The sequence below is a fragment of the Caretta caretta genome, chromosome 11, assembly GCF_965140235.1.
Source record: "Caretta caretta isolate rCarCar2 chromosome 11, rCarCar1.hap1, whole genome shotgun sequence".
In the NCBI taxonomy this organism is placed as follows: domain Eukaryota; kingdom Metazoa; phylum Chordata; order Testudines; family Cheloniidae; genus Caretta; species Caretta caretta.
In genome coordinates this window covers 52431329-52448886 of record NC_134216.1, presented here as the reverse complement: position 1 = coordinate 52448886, position 17558 = coordinate 52431329, and the positions used below count along the sequence as shown (strand labels likewise).

At 39.8% G+C, this 17558-nt stretch overlaps 1 protein-coding gene across 11 annotated transcripts in view; it reads right to left on the bottom strand.

The window, feature by feature from the left end:
* PMS1 (PMS1 homolog 1, mismatch repair system component) overlaps positions 1-17558 on the bottom strand; it is an 88102-nt gene that overhangs the window by 67433 nt on the left and 3111 nt on the right. For 8 of the 11 annotated variants that reach the window (XR_012664413.1, XR_012664414.1, XR_012664415.1 and 5 more), the window contains exons 2-5: positions 17015-17171; positions 9480-9662; positions 5309-5411; positions 1283-1351 (exon numbers count right to left, since the gene is read on the bottom strand). Coding sequence is in view for 7 of the 11 variants with exons in the window: in XM_075118019.1 (XP_074974120.1) it covers positions 1283-1351; positions 5309-5411; positions 9480-9662; positions 17015-17146 (487 nt within the window). In the remaining 4 variants the exon portion in view is untranslated. The remainder of the gene's footprint in view (positions 1-1282; positions 1352-5308; positions 5412-9479; positions 9663-17014; positions 17172-17558) is intronic. The other 3 variants (XM_048870261.2, XM_048870262.2, XM_048870264.2) reach the window with 1 other exon arrangement.

Below are 17558 nucleotides of genomic sequence, written 5' to 3'. Positions count from 1 at the left end.
ATTTTGACCCAGTAGAGAAAGGGATGTCAATGGAGGAACTTCAAATTGCGGGAGAAGACTAAGAATGACAGGCAGTAAAATAATCTTAACAGAAGTGTTCTGAATGGACTTGAGGGGAGAGAGGGAGGAAGATCAGGGCAGAAGAACCTACAATAGTCAAGTCAGGAGACAATACACTGGACAGACATGGAAGTTCATTTTAAAAACTGAAGATGTGAAATGTGGGAGTCAAAGCTAGGGAGTCAAAATTCACATGGGAACTAAGAACAGCACTTCTATGTGCCCAAAATTGAAAAGTGGACACAAAATATACATTTACTGCTCGAAAAGTTACCTGTTAGCCTTGCTCCTCCCAAGTTCTCTATCATCCCCCTGGTTTTTTAAAAAAATGTTCTCAGGGACAATGCAAAACCTGTTTGTGATCTAAAAGGCCCAAATCCAGCACCACTAGAGTCAATGGAAGTTTTGCCATTGACTTAATTGGGAACAGGATCAGACTAATGCAGGAAAACAGAAAGTGATGTGGAACGTTTTTATTTGAAGAGAGGTGCAAAAGAAGTCTCGACTAGCACATTTTTATTAGGTTTCAGTAGTAAGCCCTATCCTGTCTGATTTCTCTGGGACGCCAGTTTAGTCATCCAGTTTAGCCTTGAGCTGCTTGCATTTGCTTTTCTTACAAAGGCCCCTAGAGTTTTCTGCACAGACATTCCAACATTAATAAAATTAAAATGCAATAACTTCTGTAGTGTCTTTGCAATGTGGGATTTGGAACTCATACCATATAAATGCAGACATCCTGTTGTGCTATATCAAGTGTACCTGTAAAGCAATAATCCTTTATGATATCAACCAATCTCTTGTGCCTCCTTAATACAACACAATTGTTTCTCATTACAAGGGTAGTAGAATTCTAGGACTTTCCAGGAACTCCAGCTTGACCACCCAACCTTTCTTTTGATAATTAGCTTTACTGAAAAGTTGGTGTACAGTATGTGAGAGATAAAACATGAAGTACAGATAATAAGAACATAAGCACCAGAGAAAGATACCCTTTAGCACTAAAGAACTTTGTAAATATTTAAAATGTTTTGCTTAAAACTGCATTACACAGTGCAATAAAATTATCCTTGTCTGACTATCAATAAGATGATAGGTTATTGAACTTTATTACAAGACAACAAAGGGAAGAAGTTGTACACAGTCTGTGTCTCTGTGTAATTCATTGATAGACATTTGCAGAGTTGACTTGTTTGAAGCAAGGGGAAATAAACTCTCCATTTACCTTTTGTTATCGGAGTTGATCCTCCAATCCAAAAGCAGATAGGAGTAGTAAACAGCAAACATCTTTCTGCTGGAGCAAAATATAGTTTACGCTGGAACTGATGTGAAAGATAATCTATATATTCTGTACAAAACAAGGACAAAGGTCTACTGCGAAAAAGAAGGGAGAAGGAGGTGGCAAGTGGAAGGGTGCTGTCAATGCATCAGATAATTCATGTTTGTGTGTGTTTTACTACTCCTCAAGAAGAAAGAAAATCATGGCTCTTGTACTACTGAATGCACCTTTTCTGTATTCAGACAATTTATAACTCATTCACTGGTCTCAATCTCAGCCACGTATGAGCACCTGTGTATGGCTAAGAGGAGATCAGAAGTTCTCCAGTGCCCTGAGAACTTCCAAAACTTTGGAATTTAGAAAATAACTGTGATTATGCTACCTGTGAGTACGTTATCTAGCTTTTCAAATCATAAACAATTTAGCACAGCATACACAGGAAAGACATGGGCTAGACGCTCAGCTGAACTGAACTGCTTAACAATGCAGAGAGTTTCTGTGATAACTTCTTGGCTCGGTAAAAGACCTCTTTTCTCTTCCAGGTGCAACTGGATTTTTTTCCTGCTAGAGATGGGGGAAAATCCCTTGTTCACTTCTCATCAGAGTCTGGAGAGATTAGTTTGTTTGTTCCTTGTGTGGGGCTGTGGGAGACTTTTCTGTTCTCATTACTGGAGGCCTCAGAGGTTTGTCTGCTTGTTTATACGCTGAGGCTGTAGGACACTCATTGATTTGATTCTTGCAGGACTTCTGTGAGATTTACTAGTTTGCCTGCTCTCCTTTTGAGAATTACATATGTTCTGAGGTTGTGAGAGACTTTTCTCTCCCTATATAATAATACTTTCCACATATATAGCACTTTTCATTCTTAGATCTCAAGGCTCTTTACAAAAGGTGGATATTATTACATATTTTACAGGTGGGGAAAGCTTAAGGTACAAAATGTCCATGCTTTTGAGAATTTATCTCAAGTCACCTAGGGCCTGATTTCCAGAGGTTCGGAGAAGCAGCTGCTCCCCACTGACTTCAGTTGTAGTTGTGGATGCTCAGCTATTCTGACAAGCAGGCCCACGTTGTTTCAAACAGGGTGACCACATGTCCTGATTTTATAGGGACAGTCCAGATTTTTGGGTCTTTTTCTTATATAGGCTCCTATTACCCCCCATCCCGTCCTGATTTTTCACATTTGCTGTCTGGTCACCCTAGTTTCAAAATAGACACCCAGAGTTCTAGACACCTAAAATTACAGAACTTTTAAAAAATTGTTGACCTAAGCGACTGAAGTCACTCTGTTCTTCTGACTCACAACCCTGTGTTTGTTCCACAACTTTCCACTGCTGGAATAGTGGGACAGACTCTCGCTTGCTGCTGCACCACCCAGACCATTAAAAGCTTTTTAAAAAAGAACAGTTTAGCCATGGCAGAGAAGAGACTTGTAGGAATTCTGCTTTGTGCCCAGTAGTATCATCTGCCAGAGACCCTTCACAGGATTACCTTTAACAAAATTTCCCAAATACAGTGTTGATGGCTATTCATGTTGTAAAAGAGAGATCTGAAGTTCAAAGCTTTCATCCCATATGTTTAAAAAATAGTTACAAGGCTAGGAAATAAAGGAAATCTTTGGTTCATGCATGCACAATACATTGTGAACTAACAACACAGCATGTCTTCACAAGACTGAACATTTCCCAACACACGAAGAAAAAGCACTTGGAAGACCAGGAATATGCAACAGCACCACTTGCTGACAACTGCCATAACAACAGGAATATAAGAAGGAACCTGGAAAGCTAAAGATGGTAACTGGTGTTTGAGATCTCACTGAGTCACTTCTTAAAACCAAGGACCAGACTCAAATCTCTGTGACTGTTTTACACCAGCATAACAGAGATCAGAATCTGACCTTACATCTGAGTCATTATCACACATAGATACAGTTGCTCGCATCTCAGCCAGGTACTCTGGCCCCAGCAGGAATAACAATGAAGAATTAAAAGAAAGCTGTGTGTAGACGCTGTGGTGGTTGGAGAGACAACTGTGCGAGAAATCAGAGTTTGCTCTCTGCCTGGGTCTCTGATTAGAATCAGTTCTTGAGGCAGAATTGCTCTCTCTGAGCCTGTCATTTGGTGTTGGGCTAAGGTTCCTGAAATAAGGATTTCCCTGCATAGCATTTGACCACTTCTGCTCCCAGGGGTGCATGTGCATAAATAAAACAAGTTACATTTAGCATATAGTCAGACTCCATGTCACAGATTTCCCCCCCACCACCACCACTAGGATGCCAACTTGCAAGGCCCTGGACATCTGATATTGCTTGGTAGACTGGCAGTGCTGGTGTCAGAACAGGGCATTGGTGTTGGAGGAAGGGACAATACTACTCTTCTATGACTTATACTTCTTAATGATGATCCTTAGTCTGAAATTCTCACTGCAAAACAGCATATTTTTAAATGGAGATTTATGAATTACTGACTCAGTTCTTGTGGACATCTCAGAAATTAGTGCCAAATGTTACCTCTTATTGAATGCCATCTGTTCCCCTCTGCTATATGGCAGAAAACAAGTTACTGGTGTGGAAATGAGACCACAAAGCTGTGCAGAGAGGGAAAGCAGCTATGCAGCACGCTCTCCCCCCTCCTCCATTGCATGGCTGTCAACCACTCTATGCTGAAAACATCCCATTTGAACACCCCAAGAAAATCAGAGGCACAGAGTCATATCAGCCGCTCTGCACAGTATGGTAACAGGGAAAAACATGTAATGTTCATAACAAATCTATAGGCAAATTAATATTGAGTATGTCAACATTATCTCTCACTGTGCAACACAACACTGAAGAGACCACCTCCCAGTGCTTCATTTGTAACGAATGAGGTGACGGGGCTCAAGCAATTTTTCTACTTTCATAACTGACATGGCAAGTCTGAAGTGCCAGGGCTATGAATTGCCAAACCTAGAGGTGCCTGGGCTCAGCCCTGGCAAGCCCCAGCACGAATTAAGCATTGCCACCTCCATATCATGGCTGTGTTGAAAGCCACTGGCAACACAGAATATGAGCCTACCAATTTATCAGTGACTGGGGGTGCTGGGACATCTACACAAGGATTTTACTGGTCTGTGTGGACAATTAAGGCCTTGCACTCTCTGTTCACTGTGGTATCTAAGTGCTCCTATCCTCTTTTTAACAGATTTAATAATTTTATTAAGATGATGTTAAAATAAAAAATGTAGAAGTTTCTGGTTATCAGGGAATAAGGTACAGATTATCAAGGGGTGCAAAATTCGGTTTAGGATCGGATGGCATAAGGAATACATAATCTGCAATATCCCCGATTGGGGGTAAAAGGTTAATGGGTCAAAGTACAGACACTGAGATATGAGGGTACGTTGTTCATATAATGGCTATGTTCAGGTGTCGAGTATAATGAGTGGATACAATGATGAAGATGGATTTACCCTCATTTGGTGAGATTTAATGTTCAGTGAGTTTATGGTTCCAGTTCATATGGTCCAATGGAAAAAGTCTCTCGGTCCCTTTCTCATAGTTGATGCACGATGTCGTTCCAGCTCACACTTCCTGGTACTGTCGGTGGCCAGTGATGTGTTCGATGTAGATGTCCCTGGACCATTGGATGGTGTCTGAGACCGTGAGGCACCGCATGAGCCGTGCATAGCTTCTACAACCCTCCCAGCCTCATTGATTTGCTTTTCAGCTCACAGAACCCTATAGATCGTCTCAAGTCCCCTTCTTGGGTTTCCCCTTCTATTGGTTTTTGCACAGAAAGCGGCGATATGGCTCCTAGAGATTATCATATAGGAGTGAGGCACCTGTAAGTATTTTACTTCGGTTTCTCTTCAGCACAACTGCTCAATTTGGATGTGAATGGGTGGGTATCAGAGTAGGATATATAGGCTAAAAACCACCAATTGTTCTTATAAGGAGAAACACAAAACATCACAATAAGCATACCTTACCTTGCCCAAGATGAGAAGGCTTCTGAGAAGTTACATGCCCACTGCTATCCAAGATGTACTGGGTGCTAAAATCATCAGCAGCTGTCTTTGTTGTGATCAAAACCTGGAAATAAAGAACCTCAAGTCAATCAAAGATTTCAAAAGTTCAAAATGGTCTGAAGACATTAGGTATGTTCTGAGATGATTCTCAGCATCAAGTTACTTTAACAAAAAAGAACAAAAATAATTTTATAAAAAAGTCTGTTTTTTCTTCCATGAACATCATCCTAATGACAAAAATACTTCACAACACACTGATTTTCTAACCCATGATTAAAAACTGCAGATTTCTACTTCTTTTTCCTAGGTGCCAGTATACGACATGAAGAATACCTTTTTTAACAATGTCTATAATAATATACTTTTCTAAACTGACTTTTTGAGCTTAAATTTATTTAAACAAGACTTTAAAAAATTCTGTTCTTCGTGAGAGAAAACATAAGGTGTATCACAAGTGTTCTTTTAGAACAACTGTTTCTTCATAAGTAATTCCAAAATGCAATAATCACCATTATCATTATTTTCTGCCCTGATAATTTCTTTCAGTAGTAAAGTGAATGGTTTGGGTGATACCCAAAGCCCCTCTTCCAAAATCAAGAGTACCTCAACAGTCCAATAACATATGAAATAATTGCTTTCAGATATTAATAAACTGAATTATAATGCAACTTCAAGTTTTTAAATGATCTGCATGGACAGTATCAAGGTCATCAGAAGTAACCTAGAGACCTTTATTAAAAAAAAAATTACATTAACTTCATATAGGAATAATTCTGAATGCAGCTACACCTCTAGAGTGAAAAACAGCTACTTGTTTAACAGCATACAGCAATAATACATATCAGTTTAGGTCAGGAAGTGAAGAATCTTAGAAATGTATGGCGGCAAGGGAATTAAGGAAGTCATTTAGTCCATTCCCCCCCATACTGAGGCAGAATTAAATATACCTAGACTGTCCCTGACAGATGTTTGTCTAATCTGTTCTTTAAAAGCTCCAAGGACAGTGATTCCACAACTTCCTTAGGTATAACTGAACTCCATGAAGGTGCAGTGACTGGGGTGTCCATGTGAAAAACAGACCTTCCCAGCCATTAGTGGTCATGGTCAGCCCCTGGCCATTGTTTCCTAGTCCTCTCAGCAGGGAGACTATGGGTAGCCCCAGGATTCTGGGCTGGGCTTGAACCTAAGTTGTCCAGGTTTCCCTGTCCAGCCAGGCCAGGATCCCTGAAACTTTCCAAGACCTTTCAAGGGTGGCTGGTTCACACCCAAAGTTTGGCCACTCTGATGCTAATCCCCCCTGCTAGGCCTCCCCTCTGACCCTCAAGCTGCTTCACCCTAGGTGCCCTTGATGCAGCCTCAGAAGCCATATAATTCTTCATCAGCTGAACTGTCTCTGTGAGCGTCTTGTGTCAGTGCTTCAGTATGCCATCTCTTCCTGCAACCGGGAGTATCTGCACAAACTATTCTACCAGTATACGTTCAGTGATCTGAATGCTGAACCAGGTTTCCAGCTTCAGCCACCTCCAGCATAGCTCCCTCAATTTCTGGGCAATCACACAGGGTCAGGCTCTTGGGAGATACTTTTCCTCCCAGAACTACAGGTCGGCTGCTCTCCTCCACGGCTCTGTGAACCACCATTGCCACCCATTTGAAGGTCACAGAATCATAGAATATCATGGTTGGAAGGGACCTCAGGAGGTCATCTAGTCCAACCCCCTCTCAAAGCAGGACCGATCTCCAATTAAATCATCCCAGCCAGGGCTTTGTCAAGCCTGACCTTAAAAACTTCTAAGGAAGGAGATTCCACCACCTCCCTAGGTAACGCATTCCAGTGTTTCACCACCCTCTTAGTGAAAAAGTTTTTCCTAATATCCAACCTAAATCTCCCCCACTGCAACTTGAGACCATTACTCCTTGTCCTGTCATGCGCTACCACTGAGAATAGTCTAGATCCATCTTCTTTGGAACCACCTTTCAGGTAGTTGAAAGCAGCTATCAAATCCCCCCTCATTCACCCTTTCTGGCTTAGTGAGGGGCTGGTGTACCCAACCACAATTACATATGACACTCCTGGTCATACATCCCACAAGGACATCTGCCTTTTTCACAACTGTTGGCTCATGTTCAATTTGTCATTCATTATACACTCCCCCCAAATCCTTTTCTGCAGTACTACTGCCAAGCACATATTCCCCTTTTCGTAGTTGTGCATTTGCTTTTTCCTCCTAAGTGTAGTGCTTTGCACATAAATTTCATTTTGTTGTTTTCAAGACCAATTCTCCAATGTATAGAGGTAATTTTGAATTCTAATCCTGTCCTCCAAAGATCTTGCAACCCCGCTCAGTGTCATCCACAAATTTTATAAACATACTCTCCATCATCCAACTCATTAGTGAAAATTCTGAATAGAATCATACAAAGGACAGATGTCTGTGGGACCCCTCTTGATATGTCCTCCCATCTTAATAGTGAATCATCGATAACTACTCTTTGAGTAGTCTTTCAACCAGTTATGCACCCACTTTATAGTCATTTAATCTCAACTATATTTACCTTATTTGTTTATGAGAATGTCATGTGGGACTATGTCCAAAGCCTTACCAAAGTCTAGATATATCACATCTCCTCTTTCCCCCCATCCATTAGGTTGGTTACCCTGTCAAAGGAGGAAATTAGATTGGTCTGACATGATCTGTTCTGGAAAAATCCATGCTGGCTATGATTTATCACCTTCTAGGTTTAATAATTTGTTCCAGTATCTTTCTGAGTATCGAAGTTAGGCTGACTGGCCTATATTCCTGGATGCTCCTTTTTCCCCTTAGGTTTGCCTTTCTTCAGTTCTCTGGGACCTCACAAGTCCTCCAAGAGTTCTCAAAGATAATTGACAATGGTTAACTACAGGCAGCAAATTAGGTAGGCAGACTGCAATTACAAACACCACTAGTATTTAAGTAATGTAATTACTGATGCTGAGACCAGTACTTAAGACATTAGTGTCAACTCTGCTCTCTTTTGAAATGTACAATGGGGCTTTTTAATGTCCACAGAAGATGACATCTTGGTTTGACATCTCATCTGAAAGACAGCACCTACAGCAGCATAGTGCCCCGCATCACCAGGCTAGGTCATTGGTTCAGTGTCTTCTCAGAAGGAGACCATAATCCAGCCAAACAGCAGCACTTTCTGAAGCACCTGGGCTTTCTTTGGGAATTTTCCATACAAATTCTGGACCTAACTCTGCCTAGTTTCTAGTATGATCAAGACCAAAGCTTCATGGATGCATACACTACCACACTAAAACCTCACTCTTGTAGTCCATTGTTTCAGTGAAAAGTAACTGTCATGGGAGGTCATGATTGTCCTGTGGCTAGTTTGAGCCTATCCCAGAGACTTTTGAAGGTAGAGATGGAAAACTTGAACTTGACTCAGTATTCAGGTGGGAAGAAAGTGCACAGAAAAGCAATGGGACGATGTGCTCTCAACGCTTTGTACTGCTTAGTAGACTGTTGTATTTTGAAAACAGAGCTTTTTTGCGGTAAGCAGTTTCATTCCTAGATAGTAGTGCACTGCAATGCTCAGTTGTAATGGTCATAAATACATGGATCACTGTGACCAGGTGAGAGTGTAGGCTCCTGGTTACTCAAAGGCGAAACAAGGTGTTTTTGCAGCCATAGATATTTGAATAGCCAGGAACAATGAGGAGTCCAACCAGATCTCACGACTGCAGATCACATTGATAATTTAAAGGCAATTGATGTAAGAACAGCAAGATTGAATGATGAATGAGAGAATTCCGGAGTGCCTCCGTACATTGGACTCAAAGGAAAGGATCAGGGCACAGTGCAAATAGTTGCCTCCCCAAATGAGGCAAGAAAGTGAAACACAACCAACTACCAAACTGATCTGATAAGGAGCCAATGACTGATCCCAAAGTGAATTCAAAATGAGCAAGCTTTGCAGCTTTGTGGCTTCACTGTAGCAGAAGAACCAGCAGAGAGATAGGAAACTCTCCAAATTCTACATTTAAAAATAAAAGCCAGCATTCTACTGTGAGGTTGTGGGCACAACCTAAAGTCCTCACATTTATATTTTGTAATTGTTTAAGAGAGCAAGAAAGTCTGACACATCTCACCTCAGATATGCAGCAAATTGATCCCAAGGCTTCACCACGAAAGCCATAGGTTGTCAAGCTTTCAAGATCCTCCGGACAGCTTATTTTTGAGGTATAATGCTTAACTGCCATAACTGGAACATCAGCAGCTTTGATGCCATCACCATTGTCTCGCACCTCTATTTTATCAAACCCATAATTCTCCTAAAAAGAGTAATAATATCATCAATCACAAAAATACATCTCAAATGAAAAATTAGATACTATATACAATGGTTAATCCACATGTATTGAAGTAGTTAAGGGTCCAGTCCTTTAGTCCTTAAAATAGGCAAAATTCTGACATTTCCATGTGGAGAGACTGCAGCACATATGTGCACATAACTTATCTATACAAACTTGTACAGAGCAAAAATGAAACAGTTAAGTAATTTTATGCTGTTCCAAAACAAGTAATATATTAAACTATGTAGTTCTACTATTACAGTATGGGCTAACACACTAAAAGTATTTCAAAATCTAGCTCATGACTTTATAGAATATAAACTGAGAAAAAGATCAGTAACTGAAATGTTAAAGATGGTTCATTCTTGTTCCATCTTCCCTCCCTTTTACAAAGGGAAATGCATGTTTTGTTAATGTATTCCACTTTATCTAATCATCACAGGCTAGATTCTGCACACATTAAAGGAACTGGGACCTATCTTACCAAATCTATAAGAAGGACCTACAAGGATTTTTTAAAATGACATCTGTGTACTTTTTTGCTTCTTTATGGGATATAGAGAAGGTCTGGATGTTGGGGAGGGGAGGGGAAGGCAAAGGTCACATTTTTGTTTTGCTCATCTCTTCACCTTAGAGACATCAAGAATATGAAGTCAGCTCTCCCTCTGCTTTTAATGGGGGACCTATGAGAGGTATCTGTGATATTTACTATAACCTCTGGCAACTTGAATTGAAAGGGGCAAGGATGTTGAATCTTGAACAAAAGCTTGCTTTATTCAAAACATTAATCATGGGATTTAAATTGGTGTTAATAAAAACAAAACACTAACAATCTGACTACAAATCCATACTCCTCTCATTGTTCAACATTCACACTTTGCTTTTATGAGATTACCATTTCACTAGTTCTCCTGTCATCACAGAGTAGTCCATATTACACCAAACCTGGTGTTCTGCGTAAGTGGCCAGAGGAGCGGCAGTGGGGACTTAAAGTTTCAGGCTTTCTTTATAGATCAGAAAGAAACAAACTTTTTTTTTCCGTTTGTAGGTTGTCTTTAATGAAAAAATTTTTTTTAAAAAGAATGAGCAGCGGATCGTGCTGTACAATTTTTTGTCAAAATGATGCCTTAAATACACTCAAATAAGTTCAATGTGATAGATTCAAAAGACTTGTTAAATATCCCTCTAAATGGCAGATGGCCCTTCAAACAAACAGGACTGAACATATATATAGTTTTCTTGCTGGGAGAAGTTTTTCCACTATTTTAATTTTGAGATGACAAATATTAACATCTAACAAAAAAATAATAGTAAAAAGATGCAGGTCTAAAATCATAAATAACTAAACCAAGATGGCTAAATTAAAGAAGGAGCTTAAATGAGAGGAACCACGTGACTCAGGGGCGTTGTAACAAAGTTTTGCTGTTTGCTGTACTGTAATTTGGATATAACAAAACAAATGTTATAATGCAGGCACAAGCAAGGAGATTCACAGTCAAAGAACAACAGGATCTCTAACTCAACCTGTTTCTCCCATTTATTGAATGGCTCTCTGAACAGATTATGATCTAATATACAAGAGTACACAGCACAACAGGGTGAGTTAAAACTAGTGTGATAATTTTAAAAGAAATCAGCACTGATAAACTACAATATCTTGGATCAGCACTTCCCATACTGGTTCATAGACCATGTGGTCCACAGAACAATTGCCTGTGGTCTACGAAAGCTCACTGGCTGAATAGTACTGACTTTTTCCCTTGTTTCGAGCTGGTAAAATGCACTGAAGACATTTCTAGCACTACTTTTCCATGTAAACAATTGCCATAAGTGCCACAGGGATGTTATGCAATCCTAAAATGGGAGGGAAGGTATCCAAAAACAATCTCTTTATTGAGATATTGTCTGCACTAAGGAACAATTTAAGAACCCCTGAATTAGAATTATTATATAATTATATCTATAAAAACAAATGGGCACATCAGGTTTTAGAATCCCTGTTTCCTTAGGGTGAATGGTACTGGTGCTTTCTCCCAGTGAGAACGGATATTTTTGCCAATAATTCAGTTACTTTGTGTAATGACACATCCACTCCCAGTCTTTATTCAAGCCAAAGTAAATTGTATCCAGTTTGCAAAATTAATTCCAATTCAGCAGTCCCTCCTTGGAGTCTGTTTTTGAAGTTTTTTTGTTGAAGAATTGCCACTTTTAGGTCTGTAATCGAGTGACCAAAGAGACTGAAGTATTCTCCAACTGGTTTTTGAATATTATAATTCTTGACGTCTGATTTGTGTCCATTTATTCTTTTACGTAGAGACTGTCCAGTTTGGCCAACATACATGACAGAGGGGGATTGCTGGCACATTATTAGTATCATTAGTAATATCATTAGTATTAGTAATTAATTAATTAGTAACTAGATATTAGTAATATCATTAGTAAGACAGCCATTACCTTATTAATTCCGTATCATTCCCATGCTTCCCCATTGTGAGCAACATTATCTGATTTATATTAATTCTTTTTTGTTATATCTGACACACTGTAACCTGTTCATCTTGGTTTCCATTTCTTTGTAATTAGAATAATATAACACTATTACTTGATAGAACCTTCATTAAAAGACAGCAAAGAGCTGAACAAGCATTAATTAGTTAAATCTCCTCCTGACGTAGCTACTTTTTAATACTACCACTTTATAGATGGAGAAATTGAAGCAAGGAGAGGCCTCAGTGATTTGTCCAAGGTCATTCAACAAATCAGTAGCAGAGCTGCAAATAACATCCACATCTCCTAAGTCTCATCTCCAGGCTCTAGTCACAAGAACGTTTTACTTCATCTTTTATTTTACATTACAGTTTTATTTTAATGATAGTGTTTTCCTTTGTGGATTTAAGTCAGACTTCCATCATTATTGCAAAATTGTTTCTTTTTTTTCATTTTTAAGATGTTACTCAAAAAGGTGACATACAGACAGCTCTGAAAACTAAGGCCATGTGTACAATAGTGAGCTTACAATGGCATGGCTGTAAAGATGCAGCTGCGCTGCTGTAAGATCGCTCATGTAGCCACTCTATGCCAATGGGAAAGCTCTCTCGTTGACAAAATAAAACCACCTCCATGAGCAGCAGTAGCTATGTTGGCGGTAGAAGCTTCTCCTGCTGACATAGCGCTGCCCACACTGGCGCTTCTGTGGTGTAAATTATGTTGCTCAGGGGGTATTTTTTTCACACCCCTAAGCGACGTAAGTTATACTGACAAAATTGGGGGTATTGTAGATATGGCCTACGTCTTCTCTTTATTCAGAGGTATAGCACATGCAGTGGCAATGTAACACTGCCCCATCAATGAACTAACATGCTTCAGACCTGACCTGGAGCAAACAAACCAAGAGGGTAGCAGAGACTGAATCTTGGGCTAGCTGCTGAGACAGTGATAGCCAACAAGAAAGCCAACTCTGATGTATACACTTGTCCATTAGGAACTGGACTGATACCATCAACTCATTGTGTGTCAATAAACAGAAATCAGGTGTCAACTTTCAGAAATTCCCTTGGTTGAATTACAGACAGTGACCTAGCAATGAAATATAGACACAAACCAGATTATGCAAATTGCTCTGGGAATTTATGCAGAACTCCAGTGTGAGCAGATGCCTTTCCCAACCTTCTGTAAAAGAAGGTCTGAACACACTGTAGTCAAAAACTAATCCCCCACTCCCTGGGGCTTAGCTTTTTTAAACAAGAAACTAATAATAAAATAACAGTTGCTTAAGCTTTCTTGGTTGCGCTAAAGGTTCTTATATCAGGACTGTTTAATCCACACCCTAGAGGGGTTCTCAGAACAAAATTTTTGGTGGCCTCAGAATGCAGCCACCAACTCTTGCTGGTGGCCACTCTGACAAATTTTCCTAAAATACTTCATTAACTTTAGGAAAAACAAATAAATATGCACATATACATGTCCAAATCATAATTTATTTATGTAGGAGTTTTTTTTGCAGACTCAATAATAATGTACAGTTGTAAGTTGGTTCCCCTGGTCTTGGTGCCTTTCCCTGTCCTCCTCAGATCCCCCTGATCCCTGCTGTCTTCACCCACTCCCCTAGTCTCCCCATCACCTTCACAGGCCCCGCTACTTCCTCCCCACATTGCCCTGAGCTCAATTCCATGGCCTCACATCCCAGGCTCACCCTACTCCTTGCCTCTTGACCATGACGCCTAGTAAGACTGGCCCTGCTGAAGCTCCGCCCCCCTGGGCTGAAGCCCAGTACCAGACCCCCATGGCTGAAGCTGGCGGGAGAGGGGGCTGAAGTCCATCCCCGGAGTCCCTTGGCTTTGCCCCTCTCCCATCTCTAGCCAGGAGGCTATCATGGCTGCAGGAAAAACCCCTGGTGGCGGCATTTGAGAAACGCTGCCTTAGACACTATCTATCCAAAGAGCCACTCCCGCCTCCATTGTATCTGGCTGGACTAACAAGCCACCTATTTCAGTGAGTCTGATGAACCCACCCACAGCTTTCCCTGTTAACAGGGTGGTATGTTTCAGGCAAACACCATCAGTGTAGGACATGGAATTTCAGAAAAGCCAGAGCTTGTAAAAAAACAAATTTTAGGACATTTCCAAATTTTGGATAATCAGAGTTAAACTGTATCTGTCACCTGAGCCACCTAGTCCGCCTTACACTGGAATCCTTACTCACACAAAGTAGTTTCCTTGAAACAAGTAAAGATTACTCCTGTGAACAAGGTTTGCAGTACTACGCCATTAATTTTCTTCAGAGGCGAGGGTAAGACTCTTCTTGTAAGGATTACTCCTATAAATGAGAAATTGGGCCCTTAATATTCTTTGGAAGAGGCAAGGTTTGAACAGTAATTTTGTAAAAGTTTCATGTTCTCTGCTGCACTCTGGAACCTATGCAGAGTTAGCGTAATTGTGGGCATGCATTATGTTTTCAATCTTATTTAAATTGTGGCCAATAAAAATAGTATGTTAATATAAAGTATTCTTATTTCACAAAAAAAAAAACCCCAAAATAATGAGAATCCATGGTGTTATAGTGTGTGACTGTACAAAGAGCCTCCAGTGCCTCCATAAAATCTTGATCAGAAACTTTGTTTCGAGTTATTAAAATCCAGATTAATCTAGGGCATCTCCACTGGATTGCTGATTCAAATACTTCCTGTTGTAAAGAAACTTCTAGGTATTTTGCAGTACAATTTCTTTGAATTTGGGCTGAGCTCTCTGCATCTATGGTAGCAGAATGATATCTTGAGGTGACAAAGTTAGGTTTTTTTCTGTTTAAGTTTTGGCCCATATGACTCACTGAGATACTGGGGTAATGGGTGAACTACAAACCACAACCTGATATTCAGACCCATGTTGCCAGTGGCTAGTGAGAAACAGCATGTGATGGTCGGGAGGAAGGAGAGGTGTACTGGGTCAATTGCTGGTGGAAACTGCCAATGTCTACAGATTGTTTATTAAGCAAAAGTTATGTACACGATTCCTAAAAATCAGATGTCAGCCTGTCATCCCCTCAAGATGATGTTGGCAATTTAGCTCACTATCAAGAAGTTTTGAATCTTCCTCTTTTGATTAAGATCAGTATTAAGTAGGATGTTGCAAGGGAACTCACACAGTATCTAGACATATCACATCTCCTTGAACCTTGTCACACTAGTTACAGATGTGGGTATGACACAGAAACAGCCCTTGTTGCTTTATTTTATCTCCTTCTTGCAATTGGTAATGATGATAATACCAGTATGGATGTTTGATATCTATCAACTGCCTTCAACATCGTGGATCATGAGCTTAGATGCAGAAGTGACTGGATTTGTTCTTGAGTGGGTCTATTCTTTCCTAGCTGAGAGATCCAGAAGGCTCTTTCTTATTATTGCTGGGGGTTCCTCATTTTCACTCCTCTTGTTAGAAGTACGCTTGATTTCACTACGAGAGATGGGGTCATACACAATAACCACTGAAAATTTCTACTGACTTTCTGTGGGCTTCCACAAGTTTTGAAAAGGTCCAGATTCTGATACCCTTACTCACAAGTGAAATACTATTGTACTCCATGAGCATTCCCAATGGAGTAAGATACTACTAAACATGAGTAGTTAGGAGGCATGAATGATGACAGTACCTTTAATAAACCGATCATAAGAAAATACTGTGTCTCCATCTCAGCTGATGCAGACAGTGCAAATGAGCACCTTGTTCAGTGTTTGAGGGAGGCTGGAGCACAGATAGGAGATGCTTGAAATCCCATTCAGATAACACAGTGATATTTGTAGTTTAGGGGAAGCAATCCAAGAAATTGGTGGAAATTATATTGGCCCCCATGTCTGCCACTCGGTATTTGAGTTTGCAATTTGGGAATAACTCAAATATCTACTATACTTTCTAAGAAAGGACATTGGGATTTCTACATGGTGAACAAACCAGTTCTTACAACATGCATCAGTGACATTTTGTACTTAGCAACGAAATAACGTTATTTTTCATTCGCTGAAATATTTAAAGAATAGAAAATTTTCTGCATCAAGAGAAACTGATCTATTTGCCAAGTTTTTTTTATCTGGGAAAGAAAGCATTGTTTTCTTCTGGCTTCAGCCAATATTTTTTGGTAACATGCTAACTTTTAAAATATCCTGTTAAAAAAAATATTATAAAAGGTACTGTTCTGATTAGTACCATCTGAAGACTTTGAAAAAATAAAAAGTTAAATGTTCTAGTTACAAAAGCCTGAAAAACAGCCTCTGACATGGCCAATGACAACATTTTTCATACTTGTTTTCCTGCTGCATGCCAAGATTGCATCCTATTAATCAAATGTGAAATGTGACAACTATGTAAAATTCCATTGACTTCAGTGAGGCTCTAAATGGGCATGGAGGTCCACTAGGTGGTTTTCTTTGCAAGAACGGGGTTTAGGTGTTCGCACATTTGTGCCCGTAAGTGCGAAAACTAAACTAGTATGGCCAACAATCTCTAAACCAACCACTGTTCAGGCAGTGTCATTTCTGGTGTTTTTATAAAGACAGATATGTTAAAGCAAGTTTACAATGATTCATTAGGTCTGCTCATTGGCCCAAATTATGTCCTCAGTTACACCCCTACATGCTCAGTGACCTTAAGAGGAATGCCTAGATGTAACTCCTAGCAGAATTTTGCCCATTAACTTTAGCATTAAAATATACATATTTATAATTGATGTATATTTTTAAAAGGAGACTTTTACACCCTTACATAACAGGAGAAATTTCCCCAGTATACTACCATCCAGTTTTCCATCTTAAGTCTAACTTAATACCAGAGAAGACTTACCAGTTTAACATCAATGCTTGTGGCATTGGCATCCAAGGAATTCTCTATCAGCTCCTTCACTACACTAACAACTGATGTGATCACTTGAGAACTTGAAAGGAGCCGGACAGTTTCAGCTGGCAACTGCTTCATCCCTGGGCTTTTAGAATCAGAGGAGCTGGATGGAAAGAGATAATAGAACAAGAATTTAAAGAGTGTATTACAAACATGATGACATTTTTATTCAATCACTTTTCAATTATCAAAAATGCATTACATTTAGTTAGGTGAATCATGCAATTAGGGAAACAGTAAGAACTATACATTCACAAGGAGAGATCTTGTGTAGGGTCAGGCCCTATATCAGAAAAACACTAGTTTGACAGTAGAGAACTTCTACATTAGACAATGCAAGGATTCAGAGTAATATTGAGCAACGGACAAAACAGTACATAGTCCCATGGTTATTTTTTCAGGTACATTTGTTTTCTGTTCAATACCAATGAGAGCACTTACATGTTCCTTGATTAAATGATTACAATATATGGTCCTGATCCTAAATCAT